This window comes from Ursus maritimus, unplaced genomic scaffold (genome assembly GCF_017311325.1).
Source record: "Ursus maritimus isolate PB19 unplaced genomic scaffold, ASM1731132v1 scaffold_1, whole genome shotgun sequence".
In the NCBI taxonomy this organism is placed as follows: domain Eukaryota; kingdom Metazoa; phylum Chordata; class Mammalia; order Carnivora; family Ursidae; genus Ursus; species Ursus maritimus.
The window spans coordinates 78,939,699-78,962,205 of record NW_024423343.1 but is presented as its reverse complement, the minus strand read 5'-3'; the positions used below and the strand labels follow the sequence as shown (position 1 = coordinate 78,962,205).

Sequence of the window (22,507 nt, the reverse complement as noted above, 5' to 3'; positions counted from 1 at the left end):
TTAGGAATGTAGGTAAAATAATTATGTGTCTATTTACACTGTTTAATTTGTTAAGTCATGCATACATATTTTGAACATCTAAAATACAAATCTTTTATTTAAATTTTTTGGAACAATTTAATATGTTTATATGAATCTTAAGTCCTTTAACACAGTTTTCCAGAGCATATCATCTTCACCTTTAGTTAAGTTGTTTGAATACAGCTTTTTTTGAATCTGTGGATGATGCTGTCACTGGACATTTTTATTTCAAGCCACATGTCCCACTCATATACATTAGAATGATTTTGTTCATTCATCCTTTAGTATAGTTTCATGAGTTCCACAATGTAATTACATACTACATATTAAATTGATTATGGAAAGGCTTGTATACCACCAGAAATAATGCTAACAACTGTTACATCACATTCTCCATTAGAATTAAGTACTAAATGTTTTTAAAATTTTATTTGCCATCTTTTTTTACTTAACAATTCCATTAAGATGACCTCTTTCAAGCTTTGCACAATAGCACCGATTGCCATTGTCTCAAGCCAGTATATTTTGCCCAAGCAACACCTTGTGACTTAATAAAGGAATTAAGAGAGTACCCCGTAATAGGAATTTATAAATCTTAACTATAAAGTAACTCCCATTCTTATATTCAAGAACAGTGGGGGAAAATCTTTTGTACTTGAAAATGTATTGTATATTTTCTTTTAATTTTTTCTTTAAAAAAACACGAATATGTAGGGGCGCCTGGGTGGCGCAGTCGTTAAGCGTCTGCCTTCTGCTCAGGGCGTGATCCCGGCGTTATGGGATCGAGCCCCACATCAGGCTCCTCCACTATAAGCCTGCTTCTTCCTCTCCCACTCCCCCTGCTTGTGTTCCCTCTCTCGCTGGCTGTCTCTAACTCTTCAAAAAAATAAAACTAAAATCTTTAAAAAAAAAAAAACCAATATGTGTTTTAGGCCAATATGATGATTAGAAAAGAAAAGTAAATCATAAGGGTATATACAATTAAAAAGTCACAAAATGTAATTGGATTAGTATAAAACTTTCCAATTGTCAGAACATAAGAGGTGATAGATACATTTTTATTGTAAGAAAGAGGTTGTGTGTGTTTGTGTGTGTGTGTGTGTGTGTGAAATGCCACTATTATGTATCCATCTCTAATAATTAGAAAGTCACATGTGGTGAAGAGAAGCAAATTGGTTAATTAGAGTAAGTGGATCAAGTTGGAAGAAGAAAACAAGACAAACTTGACATGTGATTTTGACGGCAGAGAACATCAAAGCAGTTTGGTGCACTTAGCAGTTTATTCTATTTTTAAAAGTGTGCAGCTTCTCAGTTTTTCAATATTAAATATAAGGTTTACACATTTACATATGTTTCAGGCTACATTATTGGAATTTTGAAGACATGAAAACATCAGATGAACCAACCTGCAACATCTTGGATTCAGATTGGAAGATGAAGAGAAAGTTTAAAGAATGTGGCCTCTAAAGGCGGGTAGTACCTGGAAATATTAACCGACTCACACTGTAAAAATGAGACCGGTCTCTAGACAATAGAGGTTATTTTAGTCTGACATCAAGGTTCAAGAAAAAATGTTGAACTAAAAACTTTACACTCCTCCCCTCCCCCAATTCAGGCAGGTACCAGCATTGGTGAATATGATTTTCCTTAGTCAGAAGCACTCATTTTTACCCATGTAGACCATCCTTAGGAATTAAATATTGTTTATTTAATGTAGATTATAATGGGAAACTGATTTTTTCCACAATGGCAGATTTCAAGGACTTGGTTCCAAACTGAGCCGAAGCTTCCCAATGCATTTTGTACAGTCTGGGAAAAACTGTGCTGCATTGGCCTTTTTTGAAGGCCATCATGCCCTGTAATATAAGGATATCATCTTATTGCTGATATCTTTGGAGAGTCCCAAGCAGACACAGAAAATGAATGGAGGCAAGGACTGTGACGGAGGGGACAAAGATGGAGGTCTTCCAGCTATACAAGTTCCTGTGGGTTGGCAGCGTCGTGTGGACCAAAATGGAGTGCTTTATGTCAGGTGAGCCGCCTTAATACCTGTGTCACCTCTAAGTGTGCAATCCCAAAATTAAGGAAGTAGAGTCTGTTCCTTTGAGGGAGCAACGTACCATCACTGACAGCACCTCACATAAATTTGAATAAATGACCTCCCTCCTCGAAATAGTCGAGTGTTTTATTTTGTACTGTTTTGCAATGTAAATTGCCTTAGGTTACAAGAGAGAATTTTTATGCCTTACTTGTGTTTATATAAGGTGTCATTCTGCTTATCTCTGTACAAGGATAAAGAAAAATATGAAGATTTCTAAAAGAAACATATAAGCATCATTACCAGATTCACAGGAGAATGTAAAATACTGGAAATTGACCCAATATCTCTTGACAATATTATCCTGTCCTTCTAGTGTTTCAGCTGGCTTTTCTGATGTAAGGTTGAGTGTTTTTATCTATAGACAGTTTCAGTTATGAGTCTTCTTAATTCCTGATAGTAATTAAAAATAATTTCCCTATTTTTTTCTGTGCAATTTTTAATCAATGTCATTGCATATAATAGTAAAAAAGAAAAAGTCATAATGGAGATGGCTCTTCATCTCACAAGTAAAAATCATACAAATAAAATGCAAATGCCTGCTCTTTTTAATTTTGGGGACATATATCCTGTGGCCAACAGTTGAATGGAATAACTGAACTGTTGACAAGTTTCAGGGGTTTTCTTAACTGACATATAATATTGTATTAGTTTTATTAGTACAACCTAGTGATTCAATATTTGTATACATTATGAAATGGTCACCTCAAAAAGTCTAGTTACCACCTATCATCATACAAATTATTACATAATTATTGACTATTCCCCATGCTGTCCATTACACTGCTGTGTCTTACTTATTTTATACCTGGAAGATTGTACCTCTTAATCATTTTCGTGTATTTTGTCCATCCCTCCACCCATTCCTCTATCAACCACCAGTTTGTTTTCTATATCTGTGAGTCGGTTTCTGTTTTTTGTTTATTCATTTGTTTTTTTCTTTAGATTCCACATATAAGTCAGGTCATACAGTATTTGTCTTTCTCTGACATATTTCGCTTAGCATACTGCCCTCTACATTCATCCATGTTGTCACACAAGATCTCATCCTTTTTTATAACTGAATAATATTCCAGTGTGTTTGTGTGTGTGTGTACCACATTTCCTTTGTGCATTCATCTATCTATGAACATCTAGGGTGCTTCCATATCTTGACTATTGCAAATAATGCTGTGATGAACATAGAAGTACAAATGTCTTTTAGGATTATTGTTTTCATCTTCTTTGGTTAAATACCTAGAATTGGAATTACTGGATCATATGGTATTTCCATTTTTAATTTTTTGAGGAAGCTCCATACTGTTTTCCAAACTTGCTGCTCCAATTTACGTTCATACCAACAGTGCACAGGGTTCCTTTTTCTCCACATCCTGACCAATACTTGTTATTTCTTACCTTTTTAATGATAGCCATTTTGACATCTGTGAAGGGATATCTCACTGTGGCTTTGGTTTGCATTACCCTGATGGTTAGTGATGTTGAACATTTTTTCATGTGCCCGTTGGCCATCTCTATCTCTTCTTTGAAAAATGTCCATTCAGGTCATCTATACGTTTTTTAATCTGATTATTTGGTTTTTTGATATTAAGTTGTATGAGTTCTTTATATATTTTGGACGTAACCCCTTATTGGATAGACCTGTGGTGAATATCTTCTCTTATTCAGTAAGTTGCCTTTTTGTTTGTTGATGGTTTACTTCAGTGTATAAAAGCTTTTTAGTTCAATATAGTCCCATTTGTTTATGTTTATTTTTGCTGTCCTTGTCTAAGGTGATAGATCCAAAAAAATATTTCTAAGACTGATGTCAAAGAGCTTACTGCTTATGTTTTCTTTTAAGAGTTTTATGGTTTCAGGTCTTACATTCAAGTCTTTGATTTTGAGCTTATTTTTCTATATGGTTCAAAAAAGTAGTCCAGTTTCACTGTTTTGCATGTAGCTGTCCAGTTTTCCTAGCAACACTTATTGAAGAGATTGTCTTTTCCCCCATTGTACCCTCTTGACTCCTTTGTTGTAGATTAATTGATCATATAACCATAGGTTTATTTCTGGACTCTCTATTCTGTTCCATTGACCTGTGTGTCTGTTTTTGTGCTAGTGGTAGTACCATATTGTTTTGATTACAATAGCTTTGTAGCATAGTTTGAAATGGGGATTGTGATTAGCTCCAGCTTTGTTCTTCTTTCACAAGATTGATTAGGCTATTCAGGGTCTTTTCTCCTTTTTCATTTGTTATTTTGTTCATTTGGGTCCTCTCTCTTTTTTTCTTGATGAGTCTAGCTAAATGTTTATCAATTTTGTTTATCTTTTCAAAGAACCAGGTCTTAGTTTCATTGATCTTTTCTTTTTTTCTTTTTTAATTTTCAGTCTCTATTTCATTTATTTCTGCTCTAATGTTTATTTCCTTTTTCTACTAACTTTGGGTTTTATTTGTTCTTTTTCTAGTTCCTTTAGGTGTAGGATTAAGTTATTTATTTGAGAGTTTTCTTGTTTCTTGAAGCAGGCGTGTATCACTCTAAACGTCCCTCTTAACATTGCTTTTCTGCATCCCATAGATTTTAGAATGTTGTGTTTATTTGTCTCAAAATATTTTTTGATTTCTTTTTTATTTCTTCCTTCACCATTGGTTGTTCAGTAGCATGATGTTTAGTCTCCCTGTATTTGTGTTTTTTCAATTTGTCTTCTTGTAATTGATTTTACATTTATTTTATACTGTTGTGGTTGGAAGATGCTTGATATGATTTCAATCCCTTAAATTTATTGAGACTTATTCTGCACCCTGACATCATGCTCCATGTGCACTTGAGATGGAATGTTCTGTATATATCTAATAAGTCCATCTGGTCTAGTGGGTCATTTAAGGCCAATGTTTCCTTACTGATTTTCTGTCTGGATGATCTATCCATTGATGTAAGTGGGTGTTAAAGTCCCCTATCATTATAGTATTGCTCTCAGTTTCTCCCTTTGTGTCTCTAAGTATTTGCTTTATATATTTAGGTACTACTGTGTTGGGTACCTAAATATTTTCAAATGTTATATCTTCTTGTTGAATTGGTCCCTTTGTCATTTTGTAATTTCCTTTTTTATCTCTTGCTACAGCCTTTGTTATCTCTTGCTACAGCCTTTGTTATAAAGTCTATTTTGTTTGGTATAAGTATCTCTGCCCCAGCTTTGTTTTTGTTTCTGTTTGCATAGAATATCTTTTTTCATCTCTTCAGCTTCAGTCTGTGTGTCTTTAGATCTGAAGTGGGTCTTTTATAGGCAGCATACAGATGGGTCTTATTTCTGGTTTTTGTTTTGTTTTTTAATACATTTGGCCAGCCTGTGTCTTTTGATTGGAACATTTAGTCCATTTATACTTAAAGTAATTATTGGTAAGTGTGTACTTATTGCCATTTTGTTGCTTTCTGGTTGTTTTTGTAGTTCTTCTCTGTTCTTTTCGTCTCTTGCTCCCTTCCTTTGTGATTTGATGATGTACTTTAGTTTTATGTTTGGATTCCTTTTCCTTTATTTGTGTATCTATCTCAGGTTTTTGGTTTTTGGTTACCATGAGGTTCATATATAACAACCTATACATATAGCAATCTATTTTAAGTTGGTGGTCACCTAAGTTTGAAAGCATTCTAAAAGCACTACATTTTTGCTCTCTCTCTGCCCACGTTTTACGTTTTTGACATTATGTTTTACATCTTTTTATTTTGTGTATCCTTCAATTAATTATTGCAGATCTCATTGATTTTACTACTTTTGTCTTTTAACCTTCATACTAGCATGTAAGTGGTTGATCCACTACCTTTCCTCTATATTTGCCTTTACCAGTGAGATTTTTTTTCTTTCATATATTTTCTTATTTCTAGGCATGGCCTTTTCTTTTCCACTTAAAGTAGTCCCTTTAATATTTCTTGTAAAGTCAATTTAGTTGTTTTGAACTCCTTTAGCTTTTGCTTGTCTGGGAAATTCTTTATCTCCCCATCAGTTCCCCTTCAAATGATTGATAGCTTTGCCAGGTAAAGTATCCTTGGTTGTAAGCTTTTTCCTTTCAGCACTTTGAATTTATCATGCCACTGTCTTCTGGCCTGCAAAGTTCTGCTGAAAAATCAGCTGATAGTCTTATGGGAATTCCCTTATATGTAACTAATTGCTTCTCTCTGGCTTTTTTTTTTTTTTTTTAAGGATTCTCTCTTTATCTTTAATTTTTAACATTTCATTATAATATGTCTTGGTGTATAGATCTGTAGGTTCATCTTGTTTGGGACTCTCTGTGCTTCCCGAACCTAGATATCTCTTTCCTTCCCCAGGTCAGGGATATTTTCAACTATTCTTTTTTCAAATAAGTTTTCCAATGCTTTCTCTCTTTCTTCTACGTATGCGACCCCTAAATATAATGTGAATGTTAGTATGCTTGATGTTGTTTCAGGGATTTCTTAAACTGTCCTCATTTCTTTAAATCATTTTTTCTCTTTTGTCATTCAGTTTAGGCTATTTCCATTACCCTATCTTCCAGATTGCTGATCCATTTTTCTGTGTCATCTAATCTGCTGTTTATTCCCTCTAGTGTATTTTTCAATTCTGTTATGGTATTCTTCAGCTCCGATTGGTACTTTTATTTTCTCTCTCTTTGTTGAAATTCTGTGTTGTTCGTCCATTATTCTCTCGAGTTCAGTAAACATGTTTATGGCCATAACTTTGACCTGTGTATCAGAAAGATTGTTTATCTCTTTGTTTAGTTCTTTTTTTGAGGTTTTGTCTTGTTCTTTTGAACATAGTCCTCTGCTTCCTCACTTTGCCTACCTCTCTGTGTTTGTTTCTATGTGTTAGGCAGTTCAGCTACTTTTCCTGGTCTTGAAGGAGTGGCCTTATATAAGAGATGTCCTATGGGGCCCAGAAGTGCAATCCTCCCTCACCACCAGAGTCAGCTGCTACAGGGGTATCCCTTGTGTGGGCATTGCGTACCCTTCTATTGTGGTGGGGCCACAGTTGTTGTGGGTGTACTGCTAGCTGGCTGTGTGGCAGGAAGGTAACTGCTACAGGCATGCTGGTGGGCAAGATTAGTGTCCTGTTAGCTTCAAGGCCTGGCGGAGGTGCAAGGTTGTGTAGAGCTCTCAGCAAGGCACACCCCTTTGTGTTAGTAGTCTAGTAGGAGGATTCCAAAATGATACCCACCAGTGCCCAGATCAGCATGGCAGAATGAGGTGCAGAAATGACTGTCACCAGTGTCTTAGTCCTTGGGGAGAGGCCCTGCTGCCTCCTGCTTCTCCAGCAAGCTCCCCCAGATTGGTAAGTGGGTATCCTTCACTGTGGCCTATGCACTTTTCAATCTAGTGTTTTTGCTCTGGTTTCTGGGTCAAGTGAGTCTATGCATGAGCCCTTTGAGAGCACTTCCCCCCCCCCATAATTATGTAGTTTTTCTGGACATATTCTCTATTGGTTTTCAAAGCCAGCTATTTTGAGGGCTTGTTCCTCCTGTGCAAAATCTAAGGGTTGGGTTGCCTGATGTGGAATTTAAATCTCTTGTTTTTTACAGAAGAGTTCCATACCTTTGAGATCCTTCCTGACTGTGGGACTTCATGCCTGGGGTGTGGTTTTTTTTTCCTTATTGAGACAGTATCTCTGCCTATTCCACCCATCTCAGTGCTGCCCCTTGTTGTGGAGGCCCTCTGTTCATCTAGTTTCTAGGTCTTTAAGGGGGCAATATTCCATATGTAGTTGTAGATTTATTATGTCCATGGGAGGAGTTGGGCTCAGAAATTTCCTACACTATCATCTTGAACCCTTAACCAAGTTTTAGTCTTATTATTAAACAAATGGCACCTAAATTACCTATTTTGTAGTTTATCAGAAAGTATATGAAAGGTTATGATAACATAAATCTTTCTCCGTAATGTAGTAAAAAAGAAAACTATCAGAAGCAGACTTAGTACTTTTTAAAAGATACCACATTGTATTATTACATTAATACTATTTCTTTCAGTGTGGTTATTTGTATCCCAGCTTCAGTTGAATTCTCTATTTGTACAAAGATGTATATATATAAATGAGATATTTTCTATTATATAAATACAAATGTATTTCATACCTTAACAACTCAAAAGTCAGTTCAGATTCTATCTCGGGTTTGTTTGCTTTGTGTAAGTTGTTTGTTGAAGTAAGCTCAATTACCTATTGAAATTGTTTTGCACATAAGTATTTTATTTCTTTAATAATAAAGATGTGCTCTATATTAATTGGAGTGAAGGGAAAAGAAAGTAGGGAATGTGGAGCTTATTCCACAGTAGATAAGATGGACGAGGACACATAACTTTTTCAAAGTGTTCCTATTGCCAATGCTGGTGTTAAAAAACTGCTAAAAATACTTTGTTATAAGTATAATATAGCAAGATATCGGTGTTACTGTTTATATTTATGGTTATCCTAGCCTGTAAGGAGCAAATATATATTCAGTTTAGAGCCAATGACTCTAAAATCTTAATAATTTAATTTTTTTTACTTCATCTTCATCCACAAGAAAGATATATCAGCTTTTCAGATTGCTGAGACCTAAGTTAAACCAAGTCTAAGAATCTGTCATCTTGTTCACTCATGATTTTCCAAGTATAAGTAGACTTCATTATCTGTTACTGTGAGTTCTCCAAATCCAGATCTATACACTAAGAATTATTTTGGAAACAAATTTTGCTGGATAAGGTTAAGCACCATCAAATAAATTAAGTCAGCATGGTTTTTATTTGTTTGTATATATAACCGGTTAAATTACTACTTAAACATATATAAGAGGCTAGCCCTCCTTCTGTAGCTCCCTTCTCACTGTGCAGTTAGCTTGTAATTTTTAGGTTAGTCTCCAGCTGCTCCTGCCTCAGGGTGGCATTGAGGCTGCACATTAAATTTCCCACCTGCTTCCAATCTTTTGAGCTTTATCTGTGCTGTAAGACTTGTAACTATTTTTTACATTAATTATTACTCCCAAAAGTTAATTAAAGAGCTACAGCTGAAGGAAAGAACTCAACTGACTGATTGAGAGGAAATGTTTTTAAAGTGTCTAGAGTGGAGTACTCTAATAGAATTCAGGGATTTTTGTCTTCAGGTTTAATTTTACAGTTAAATTCCTCTAGAATTCAGTCCATACGCTTTCTTTAACTGTAAAATGCTAGGCAGTTTCTTTTCACAAAATTCATGAATTCTTCTTATGACAACTGATTGGTAATCATGTTTTATCTAAATTACCAGACCTTTAAAATCATCTGGTTGCCCCTACCACTGGGGTGAAATGCAAGTCTGTAATATGGGAATTATTTTTTGCATATCATCTGAAAAAAATTGTTAGTCTAAACAAATGAATGAGTCAACAATGTTGAGGATTTTAATTGAGATTTTCTACATTCATAAGTCCCTTATATGATTGTCCATAAATATGAATTGCCTTTCAAAGCTAGTTTATTTATAGATCTAAAACTATTACCTATGTTTTTTTCCAGGCAGTCTGCCCCCAGTAGAGTAATGCTTTGTATACAAAATGGAGAGTATTGTTTCTGGATAAATTTAATCAGAAGGCTAAAGTGAAGGTTTTAGTAAATAGTCATAAATAAAGGATATTCTTGAATGAAAAATATATAACAATTTTCAAAGCATAATATGCATTTAAGTTGTAAAATCAATGTATTAATAGTAAAAGTCCTAAGGTGCAGATAGCCCATTTTAAACTAATTCTCATTGTAAATAAAAATCAAAGACTTAACCTGTCATCTGAATTAGTACCTAATCTGTAGACTTAAACTTGATCAGCATTCATGTATCATACTGACGTTTTGAACCACAAAGTAGTAACATTGAGAGCACCACTCCAATTACCAACCAGAAGACCTGCAAGGCACCTTTCTGCCTGTAAAACCCTATTTTCTTAAGGAGTTCCCCATCCTTTGTCAGTTCTGCATGGCTCCTCTTTCTTGCCAGTATGGTTTGGTTCTTAAGTACAATTTGAGTTGGGCCACACTTGTCTATCTTCAAAGAAACACATGGATCGGGAAAGAGAAATCTGTTTTTACATTGGGGCAGTTTGGTTCTAGACTCCAAGACTGAAGGGGAGAACTTGTTAGCTCCAACTTTTGTAAACTTTCTGGTTTGACTTCCATGTTCCTAAATTTGTCTTTCTTCAAACAGCTTTAAAGGTAGATCTTCTAGTTTAGAATAATGATTACTTTCATGTAGTTTTCTTGGTCTTTTCTTGCCTGCTTCTGTACTTTCTTAAGAATAGCATTTTCCCATCCTTAGTCCACTCTTCATTTTCAAAATACTTTTATTTAATTTTCTATGAAAATCTCCATTTTTCTGAGAAATAGTTTGTTTAAAAGAAAGAGCGATAGTGTTAAAGGCTATAATTTAGTAGATAACATAATATTGACAAAGCAAATGTTTTTCCTTAGTAGGAAAATGTTATCTTGTGAAGGACAGTAAGACTATAAATTATGCCTTTTTTTCATATAATATGTGCAGTCGGAATTATTTCCTGATGTTTTTTTAAACTATTTTTACAGTCCCAGTGGGTCTTTGTTATCTTGCTTGGAGCAGGTTAAAACATACCTGCTTACTGACGGAACATGCAAGTGTGGCTTGGAATGTCCTCTTATTCTTCCCAAGGTAACCATTTCACAATAGATCTATTGGCAGTTTTGTATTTTTTTAGGTGTTTCGTATATTTGCTTTTCTCATTTGGCATTTCATTTTTATATTACTTCTCCAACCATATATGCATTTTAAAGTCTTTATCTAATTAGATATCTTTTGCATGCATTCTGGAATGCTTAAAATTGTAGGAAATAGTTCAAGTCCCAGTCATTTTCAAAGGTTACAAACCTATATTCATATTAAATATTTCATCAGAATCTTTTTAGCACCTTTTTGTTTGAGCTATACCCATGCTCACTGTTTAACAGTACATTTTCCCCCTACTATAACTGTTCAATCTGCAATATGATTTTTTTGGACTGGTGTTGATAAATCTGCCACAAATATTTCTAAAATCACAAAGCTGAACCCTCTGAGCCAAGAGTAACTGTTTTAGTCCTTTGCAAGGTAAAAAATACAGTTATTTTAAATAATAAAATATTTTAGAATAGAATAGAAACAGGTCATTGTTCTCTGAATATCTATTATGTGCTAATCTTAGAACTAAAGTTTAATAAATAGTTTTTTCCTTTTATTTGTGCCACCTCCTTCACCCAGCAAAAAGCATTTGAAACAGCCTATAAGTATATACACAATAAGTAATAAGATTTTTTAAATATAGAGTAATAGACTTTTTAAATCCGTGAAAAAGTAATGCTAATATAGTAATAAAGCCAAAGGAAAAGTTAGCATGTAGAAATGTCAGCTCTTGGGGGTTTTAACTGTGCTTCATCTGTTTTTGTACTGTTACAACATCAGGAAGTATCTAAAATTGGAAACGTCATCAGATATTATACCTTTCCATATAGTTATCTTGGTTGTCTTATTTTCATTGTTTACTTTGTCACAAAAAACCAAGAGTTCAGCAGAAGTATTTATTACACTATATATAAAGTTGTTTTCTTAAATTTAAAAACTGGAGACAGTTTTATTCAAATTTATGGCTTAATCTATGCAAAACATTTCTTTTAACAAGGGGATTTTTTTTTTAATTTAATGTTTTTGCAGACATATTCTAAACAGAGAATTTTTTCTCCCAGGTGTTTAATTTTGATCCTGGAGCTGCTGTGAAACAGAGAACTGCAGAAGATGTTAAAGCAGATGAAGATGTCACAAAGCTATGCATACATAAAAGAAAAATCATTGCAGTGGCCACACTTCACAAAAGCATGGAAGCCCCACATCCTTCTCTGGTGCTCACCAGTCCCGGGGGAGGAACAAGTATGTAATGTGGTGAAAGGTTTAGAATTTTCCTCCCCAACTTCTCTCCTAGAGGAGTCACTGGAAATCACTTTGCCAAACGTTTTCTGAGTCCCCTTTTTAAACAGGAAGAGTGCTTTTAGAGTTGTATGTGTTTTATCATTTTTTTGCAAATAGCAAATTAGTCTGAAAAATCTCTATGAAGTTGTCTCCCCAAATTTCCTATTTAAGTCATTGAGTTAACTGAGCAGAATAAACACCAAGTAACACATACAAATGCTATGCAAGTACACAGAGCTGAGCTAACAAATGAGAAAGTGCCATTGGTTTTTAGGAAAGACATGTAACCTTCCTCCTAGAGCTGGTTTGGATGTGTGGTATCCAGTCCTCAAACAGAACCAGCAGTATTGTCCAGAGCTAGCAGTGTTATTCTTTTTTTTTTTTTTAAGATTTTATTTATTTATTTATTTATTTGAGAGAGAGAGAGAGAGAGAGAGAGAGAAAGCATGGGGGAGTAGGGACAGAGGGAGAAACAGACTCCCTGCCGAGCAGAGAGTAGGGCTCATTCTCAGGGTCCTGGGATCATGACCTGAGCTGAAGGCAGATGCTTAACCGACTGAGCCATGCAGGTGCCCCCAGTGTTATTCTTTCAGTCACTTAATAGCTATTTCTTGAACACCTACTAAGAGAAATCACCTTACCAGGAACTTTGCATACCTCCACAACACACACACACACACACACACACACGCTTTTATTCTTAAAAATTGTCAAAGCTGCAGAAAAATTACATAAACAGTTCATTGAGCACCCAAGTACCCTTCACTTAGATTTAACAATTAACATTTTGTGGCAAAAGTTGCAAATATTATGACAATTCATCTCTAAATATTTCAGCACACAGGGATGTTTGCCTATATAAATCACAATCTAATTATCACATTCAAAAAATTTAGCACTTACTATCTAATATGCAGTGTATATAATTAGAAAATTGTTGTCCTGATAATTTCCAATTATTCCAGTTCTCCTAATAAATTCCAGTGGTCCTAATAGTTTCTTCAATTTTTTTTAAACCCAGGACACAATCAAACATCATGCAACTGCACTAAATTGTTACACTTCTTTAATCTACACCAATTTCCCAGTCTTTTAAAACCTATTTTTAAAGAGTCCGGTTCAGTTTTACAGATACTCCTCAATTTGGATTTGCCTGGTTATTTCTTCGTATTTATTTATACTCAGGTTAAACACGGTTTGGTAGAATACTGCATAGGTGACATTATGTCATGAGGAGGTACATAATGGCAACTTATCCCATATTGATGACATTAAGCTTGAGTGCTTGGTTAAAGTTTTGTATATCCAATTTCTCCATTGTTAAGTTAACTTTTCCCTTTATAACTAATATGTAATTTGTGGAACTATACTTTAAGACTCAGGAACTTCCTTTTGTGTGAGCTAGGATGTGAACTCCCTCCAAAATATTACAATCAACTTAATAGTTGAGTAATAATTCAAGATAAAATATGGCTGAGCACCAAAGCATTTGTTTATGAAGAAGAAGTGATATTGTTCTGCAGAGTTCTGAAAAATAGGAACAATGAGTATAACTTGTAGTGATCAGAGAAGGCTTTATGATAAACCTCGGATTTGAACCAGCCCTGGAAAATGGTAAGATTTGGACATATGAGGGAAATAAGAAAATTCTTATTCAATATGAGTATAGCATAATTAAGAGATGATGTGGAAACGAATCTGACTTGAATGAAAGATTAAATTTGCATCGGGGGTTTGGGGCCAAATTACTAACAGCTTTAGCTACAAAGAGGAGCAGTTGTGACATCATACAGATAATTAAAGAGTCACACTTAAGACTCATGTGAAGCTAGCAGGAAGAGAAAAATTTGGCAGTTATTAGCAGAGAGCTCCTCTTCAATAACCCTTTAACCTTTGAACTTAACAGGAATGATCAGAAAAAATTGCTCCACTAAGGTATGTAAGAAAAAAATTTTAGGGAATTTTTCTTTTTCTTTTAATGAGCTACATTTTTTTTAATTCAAAGACATAGTTAATAGTAATAAATTATTTGAAATTTACCATTCTCTTGCCACCTTGATATAACTACGTTTTCATTTTGCATATTACTTTGCATGTATCTGCTGCTGTTCTCATATCACATTGTATCAATTCTACTTCTTCCTGCAAAGTCTGCCTTGTCACTTTTTTAATGACCTTAGCAGAATCTTGATCTAGGTCCTTTGTCATACTCTATACATACAAATTTTATTATTGAAATTAAAGGTAAATCTTTAACCAGTATAGGTGTAAGAGGTATATCTCCATCCCCTTTTTAAATGATATGCTTTATTGGATTAATTGCTACCCTTTTACTAGCTACAAAATAAATAGCATTTATTTTAATTTCCTAATATTAAACTGTATTATAGGGTTGGGATTTTAAATAAAAGTTAAGGAGACTCAGGTAGTAGTTTTCACCCCTCTTTATTTTACATGCGTGAGGATATATTTCGTTTCTGTGTATTCTTTCGAAAGGTCTACTTGAGTATACATGAAAGCACTTGATGAGTGCCCAGCATTTCCATTTGCCAACTCTTGTAATACTTTATCGGCATGATTTTTGCTTGTTTATTCAGTATTCCTGTCATTTTAAAGATGGTAACTATTTTTTCCCCAGGTATGGAAGAAATCCTTGCTAAACCACAGCTGTTTTCTAAATTCTGTTGAATATAAGAATGCCAGTGTCTGTATTTTTAAGCATTGAACTGTACATAATTATATAAATAACCAAAAAAAGACACAACTCAGTGGTTTTGTTACTAATAAGGACACAGTTCATCACATAATAATGCTAGTGATGTTAATACAGACAACTGTGCTCTCGCTAGATGCTAGGTGCAATGCCCCAAATATTTTCCATATATTTCTTTAACTATAAACTTTAAAATTCTGTCTTTAACAAGAAAATAAGTTCAATTGGGTTTATATTCTGTAATTCTCTTGTATCAATGGTTCTCAACTTTTCATATATTATGTGCAGAAACCACTCTGTCAAATAATCTCTACCATACCAGAAACAGAAACCAACTTTTCCAAGAAAAATATATGTTCACTTCATTCTCTTATTTCTTTAATGCAACCTACCTAGACTTCTGTATACCTCAGGTTGAGAACCACTGTCTTAGAAATTGTTATAATTTTACCTGTATACTATCTAGCAGGTAAGAGAAGTATATTTATCTTCTTAAGTGTGCGATTATCCATTTAAGTAAATATACCTCTGATTGCAAGTGAACCCAAGTATACTAGCTAATATATTGCCAGTCTCAGAATTGGGGTGGCCAGTGTATAGTATAAATGGTACCAATTTCATCACCCATGCCTGTAACAGACTGATTGGCACTTTCTCACAGAGCCCAGCCAGGGTGCCACATCCTTTCAACATAGCTCTCTAAGCAGCCACCACCAGTTGATGGGAATTGGTATATGAAGCTGATTTTATTTGCCATCTCTGTTTTAGAAGGCACAACTTTATAAATTGTTAAACAGCCGCAGGAGCTAAAAAACTTAAACCTAGAATTCTGACATGATAGAATGAAAATTCTGTATGATGAGCCAGCTTGCTTTTGTTGCCTATATTCTGTCTGATCTCCAAAAGAACTGAAGGGATTCCAAAAAGCCAGGGAGGGAGCAATGCTTGCTGTAAAAAGAGAATACTTGATTGGAACCCAGTACTGAAGATTTTAGCATTCTGAGTAAATTTTGCATAGGAATTCTATCCTAATAAAAGACTCACAATCTTTTACCTAAGTTGGTTGGCTAAGGCTGTTTTCATAATGATGTCTGATCCAGTACAAAGAAATTGCGATGTTATACTGTTATAGACTTGATGAAGCTGAGCATGACTGCAGTATCACTGCACTTAGTACTATTATCGCTCCCATTTTAAAAGATTCAAAATCCCATTCACTTAATTCACTAAGGTTAAGGCTCTTTTGCTCTCACAGTGAGAATGTTGAGATAAGGAAGAGTTTTTGTGGCTGTCCTGAGGAAGTTTCAGTAAGGTAACAAACATTTATAGGGTAACAAATTTTCTGGTAAAAATAGCAATGCAATACACAACTAGTGAATCATTGAACACTATACTGAAAACCACTGATGTACTACTATATGTTGGCTAATTGAATTTGAATTTTAAAAAATAGCAATGCATTTAAATTACAAGAAAATACGCCATACAGATGATAATTTTCTGTGGTAACCCTGTTCTGAAAAAATTCAAATCCGACAAGATAGTAACATCACCATTTCCATATAGGCTGTCAATCTTGATTTTTCATATTATAAATATTATTAGAATAGCTAATGTGAGTATTATGATTCAGATCCCCATCCTTTCTCAACGGATAAGAGGTAAACAAGCATAATGAGCAGTTATTGAGAACCTTTGGTCAACTGAGGGAGAATAATGTGTATTTTTTCCATCAGTTTCCTGTAGAGTACAGAACTTTTTTTTTTAATTGCATAGAGTCACAGCTTCTATTTGCAAATTTCTGTTTCCAGATGCCTTCCCTTCCTGAGTTCCTCCTTTCCTTCCCTCCCCCCATGCCAACACAAAAGAATCGAGACTACTAACAGGATTTTTGTTTGTCTTTCACATCAGATGCAACTCCAGTAGTACCTTCACGGGCAGCAACTCCAAGATCCATAAGAAACAAGTCGCATGAAGGAATTACAAATTCTGTAATGCCTGAATGTAAAAATCCTTTCAAGTTAATGATTGGATCATCAAATGCCATGGGAAGGCTATATGTACAGGAATTGCCTGGAAGCCAGCAACAAGAGCTCCACCCTGTCTACCCCCGGCAGAGATTGGGTAGCAGTGAGCACGGACAGAAATCTCCATTCCGTGGCAGCCACGGAGGCCTGCCCAGCCCAGCATCGTCAGGTTCCCAGATATATGGAGATGGCTCGATCTCTCCAAGGACTGACCCACTTGGAAGCCCAGATGTTTTCACAAGAAGTAATCCTGGTTTTCATGGAGCTCCCAATTCTAGTCCTATTCATTTGAATAGGACTCCTCTTTCTCCACCTTCAGTAATGCTACATGGTTCTCCTGTACAGTCATCTTGTGCAATGGCTGGAAGGACTAATATACCTCTTTCCCCAACCTTGACTACAAAGAGTCCAGTAATGAAAAAACCAATGTGTAATTTTTCAACTAATATGGAAATACCACGAGCAATGTTCCACCACAAAGCACCCCAAGGCCCACCTCCCCCTCCTCCACCTTCTTGTGCTCTTCAGAAAAAGCCATTAACATCCGAGAAAGATCCACTTGGCATTCTTGACCCTATTCCTAGTAAACCGGTGAATCAGAACCCTGTTATCATTAATCCAACTAGTTTCCATTCAAATGTCCACTCTCAGGTACCTGTGATGAATGTAAGCATGCCTCCTGCTGTTGTTCCTTTGCCAAGTAATCTCCCTTTGCCAACCGTAAAACCTGGTCATATGAATCATGGGAGTCACATACAAAGAGTTCAACATTCAGCTTCAACCTCCCTGTCCCCTTCTCCAGTGACATCCCCAGTGCACATGATGGGGACTGGAATTGGAAGGATTGAGGCATCGCCCCAAAGATCACGCTCATCTTCCACATCATCAGATCACGGAAATTTCATGATGCCACCTCTAGGACCCCAGGCCACTTGTAGTGGTATTAAGGTTCCACCCAGGTCACCAAGGTCAACGATAGGGTCCCCAAGGCCATCAATGCCATCAAGCCCTTCTACCAAGTCCGATGGACATCATCAGTACAAGGATATCCCTAACCCATTAATTGCTGGAATGAGTAATGTACTAAATACCCCAAGCAGTGCAGCTTTTCCTACTGCATCTGCCGGAAGTGGTTCTGTAAAGAGTCAGCCTGGTTTGCTGGGAATGCCTTTAAATCAGATCTTGAACCAGCACAATGCTGCCTCCTTTCCAGCAAGTAGTTTACTCTCAGCAGCAGCCAAAGCACAGCTAGCAAATCAAAACAAACTTGCTGGTAACAACTGTAGCAGCAGTAGCAATTCTGGAGCTGTTGCTGGCAGCGGCAACACTGAAGGACATAGCACTTTAAACACCATGTTCCCTCCTACTGCCAACATGCTGCTCCCGACAGGGGAAGGGCAAAGTGGTCGAGCAGCACTAAGAGATAAGCTGATGTCTCAGCAAAAAGACTCGTTGCGGAAAAGAAAACAGCCACCCACCACAGTGTTGAGTTTGCTCAGACAGTCTCAAATGGATAGTTCTGCAGTTCCTAAACCTGGACCCGACTTGCTAAGAAAGCAGGGTCAGGGGTCCTTTCCCATCAGTTCAATGTCTCAGTTACTACAGTCTATGAGTTGTCAAAGCTCTCACTTGAGTAGCAATAGTACCCCGGGTTGTGGGGGCTCAAATACTGCTTTGCCTTGCTCTGCTAACCAGCTGCATTTTACAGATCCCAATATGAACTCCAGTGCTCTTCAGAATTCACTGACACAGAACATACCTTTGAGAGGGGAAGCCGTGCACTGCCACAATGCAAACACTAACTTTGTTCACAGTAACAGTCCAGTCCCAAACCACCATCTTGCAGGTTTAATAAATCAGATTCAGGCTAGCGGGAACTGTGGGATGCTCAGTCAGTCGGGCATGGCTTTAGGAAATTCATTACATCCCAATCCACCTCAGTCAAGAATTTCAACGTCCTCCACTCCAGTGATACCAAACAGCATTGTTAGCAGCTATAATCAAACAAGTTCTGAAGCAGGTATGGTTTTATTAGAAAAAAGTACCCCAAGGTACTAAACTTTTCTACGTTTTTTAAAATTTGTACCAAAATATTTATTATGATAAGAAATGATCCTTTCCCCATTGTGAAATTGTCATCATTTCTTTAGTATTTATAATTTTATTTACAGAATGCTAGGGATTTGTCTATTAGAAAAAAAGAACCACCGAGGGGATTCCATGTGTTTCCGTTATTTGTTGTCAATCTGTGTCATTTTGAATTTTGTTTGACTTTCAGTTGGTTATATAACCATTGGACTCTAAACTACAAAAGAAGCCATAGAAGGCAGGGTTTCCCGGTTCGTGAGACATGTACTTACTTGGTCTATGCCGACATAAAGCCGTTTCCCCTAGCTCTTGTTTGTATTCAGGTAAATGACGCTCATCTTGGAAAACCCAAAAAGGCAAAAATAAATGGATTTTTTTTGTTCTTGCTGCTGACCAGAAATAGGTGAATGGATAGGAAAAGGTAACTAGTTGTATGAAGTAGAAAGCTGCCTTCTAATGTGTTCTCTTATCCTAGTTTGCTATCCTTTATTATTATTTGTTTGAGAAAATTCAAAAATGGATATTGGCTACTCCCTTTTAAAAAAGGTAATAATTTAAGTTTTCTAATAAAAAAGGCTTGAAAACCTGATTTCCAGAATTTTTGATCTTGAAATTGTTTTACAATTTTCTTGTAGAAGTTAACCATTATTTTTACCATTGACATTAAGCTTTTGAACCCAAATTTATTTTATCTCTTCATCCACTATAATGACGGAGACAAATTTATTTAAAAGTAGACACATTAGAAAGAACCGTGTTTTGTGCAATAGAGTCATCAGAAATTGTTATAAAAATCAGTAAAGAAGCACTAAAGAGGTAAATTCATTGAGACATCAGAAAATCTGACCGTGAAAATATTAGAAAGAATATCCAGAACCCAACACTAATGATTTGACAGGTTTGTAGGAAATGACAGGGAGGAAACAAAAGATAATTGTAGAGATGGTATTACTCAGATATGAAAACAGCGGGCTTTGCAGACCAGATTGCTACTGGAAGTAAGAAAACTGATATGGCTTTTACTAATAAGCTACTGTGTAGATATGTATAGACTGTAATATAGCATCATGCTGGAAAAGCATTAGAACCTACATGTCTGTGTTGCTGGTAGTAAAATCCAGTGTTTTCTTTCTGGGTGTCACCACTTACACCTGCCATCCTCCACAACTTGTGTTATGTTTTATGTCTGGATGTCAGTGTTTAATGAAGAACTGCTCATTGGCCCTCTTGTGTGAAAAAGAATATACGGTGGAGAAGATAATCGAAATGATTAGTGCCTTCTTGATATTCTTAAAGAATCTCATGAAACTATTTTGTATGTGTTTAACAGGATCCTTCTTCCAAAGGGGCTTCCAACTTTTCAATGACTCATATTCCTTTTTAAATAATTCCACACGAGTGAAAATTTAATCTTATGCTTTTAGCAGATTAAAGCCACATAAAATCCGTAACTATTTTAAGATATACCGTATTTATTAAGCATGCCTTCAATCATTTAGATGAGACATTGTTAGTCTCCTTGTCTTATATATCTTTACATAATTGATACCCCTTACCTCAACTTACTTTGTTTCAGGTCTGAGTTCATATTGCAAAGTGTATATATTTTATTAATGATGTATTTCAGTTCATCCATAATGGAAAAGACCAACCTTTATTTATATTTTTGTTTCTTCTGAATGTTAAGTTTATAGACTTATTTTATATCGTCTTGGACATGTATTTTCTTGTTCCATGAACCTCTGTAAAGCATCAGCTCGGAGTGTCAAACACACAGGTTGAAAATTTATTAATATGAGAAAAGTGTTAGCATAGAAATAGCTAAATGGGAATAAATGTCTAGTAATGATATGGATGTGACCAATCATGTGTAAGCTAACAGAAAGCATATACTTGATAAAAATCTAGGTCAGTAAGAATTTTTTAAATATTAAACCTAATAAAATTAAATACTAATTAATGTACATAGATCTGATGTGCAGCTGGTTGTGAAAATGGGTAGATTTACTAATTAATGTAACTCTTTTGATGAGTTGAATATTGAAGAGGTCTCTAATGCCATGTTTCTTTTTGATACACAGTAAACTGTGTCAACTGAATGTACTGTCATTATAATTGCTTAATCTAAATATTTATTTACACTGACATTTATTCATCCATTAAATAAGTACCAAGCTAGGCATTCAGAGTGAGCTAGCAGATGACGGTCACAGCTATCCCTGTAAATTTCAGCTAGGTATTCCTCACATACCAGAAAGACATCAGAAGAAAAATGCATTTTATTCTTAAAATGTTGCTTATAGCTCTCGAGAACCTATTATGTGCCAGCTGATTTACCTCTATTATTTCTAATTTGTGTAGTTTTCCAAAGTATAAGGTATTCTTGCCCCTATTTTAGAGATGAGTAACTGAGCATCAGAGAACTTAAATAACCGCTGGAGATCATGCATAACTGAATTAGGATTTTAACTCTGGTTCATCTGATTCTAAAATCCATTTTCTTCCCAGCTGTGTAAGTTCTAAAACATTTAGTAATCAAATATGCTGTTTTCACTTTCAAAATCTTTAAAAATACCCAACAGGTGATGAATTAAAGCACATCAGTGCATGTTGAAAGCCACATTTGTAAACATTTGATGCACTTTTAGACAAAAGTCAGTTATTTTTGCCTTCTCTCTGGACTCTGATATCATAGTGTATAATGATTAGGATATTTGTGTCAACACAGATGAAATGTCCACACATATCAAGAGAACTGCCCCTCGTTTGTGAATCACATTTGGTGACCTTTATTTTAATGAATTTGTATCACCTCACTTAATCAGATAAGAATGTGTTTCCTAGTGAGTGATTTATCACTAGATCTTTGAAGGAGGCAACTATGCAGATACTAGTTCTGCCTTTCCAAGCATGATAACGCAGTGAGGGGGAAAGAGCCCCGCAACAACGTGGTCCTACTCTTCTCTATGGTAACGGAGCCTGGACAGAACTCAAGTGACCTGCTCAATCCAGTGCCTTTTCCTGTCTCCTAAGCAGCTCAAAAATGTTACAGTAAGACATCGATTAAGAGAAGAAATCACTTGCTCTGAGAACACTTAGATTGGTAATTTATTTTCAGAAACTTCTTTTAAAGAGTTTTTCTATTATAAACAACCCAGATACTGATTTTTTTTTTTAGGCCTATATATGAATTCCATGGGACACATTTAAAAATGTATTACATCTCAAATATGGGAACTGCAGGCAGAGGTAGTAAAAAAAAAAATCAGATAAAATATATAAAATGCTTTAAAAATATTTCTAAAATTTAAGACTATACAAGGCTTTATTAATTCTATTTGGTGTTTTGAAATTGGCTTCCCATGAAAGCTCTCTGAACACTTTGCATTGTAACGTTTACAGGTTTCTATTAACTTTTTGGATATCAAATTACAAGTAAAGTTTAATATTTCCATGTAACAGATTTAGAAAATGACCAGTAGGATACTTGCTGACATTCCTCAAGTTGTAAAGCAAAGCCCTGGTGGATCTGGCAACCACACCCCAAAGTTCCTGATTCTCAGTCCAAACACTCACACTGCTGAATGCAGGTATGTGCTGAAATCCGTCAGTAGTGTACATTTAGAGCAAAGCAACTTTCCGTTT

The 22,507-nt window shown here is 35.5% G+C and overlaps 1 protein-coding gene across 1 annotated transcript in view; it reads left to right on the top strand.

Annotated features, from left to right (window-relative positions):
• MBD5 (methyl-CpG binding domain protein 5) overlaps positions 1–22,507 on the top strand; it is a 137,526-nt gene that overhangs the window by 74,530 nt on the left and 40,489 nt on the right. Inside the window, exons 3-6 of the mRNA XM_040645154.1 lie at positions 1,380–2,053; positions 10,645–10,747; positions 11,815–11,995; positions 16,659–18,794. Of these exons, the coding sequence (XP_040501088.1) occupies positions 1,941–2,053; positions 10,645–10,747; positions 11,815–11,995; positions 16,659–18,794 (2,533 nt within the window). The 5' untranslated portion in view covers positions 1,380–1,940. The remainder of the gene's footprint in view (positions 1–1,379; positions 2,054–10,644; positions 10,748–11,814; positions 11,996–16,658; positions 18,795–22,507) is intronic.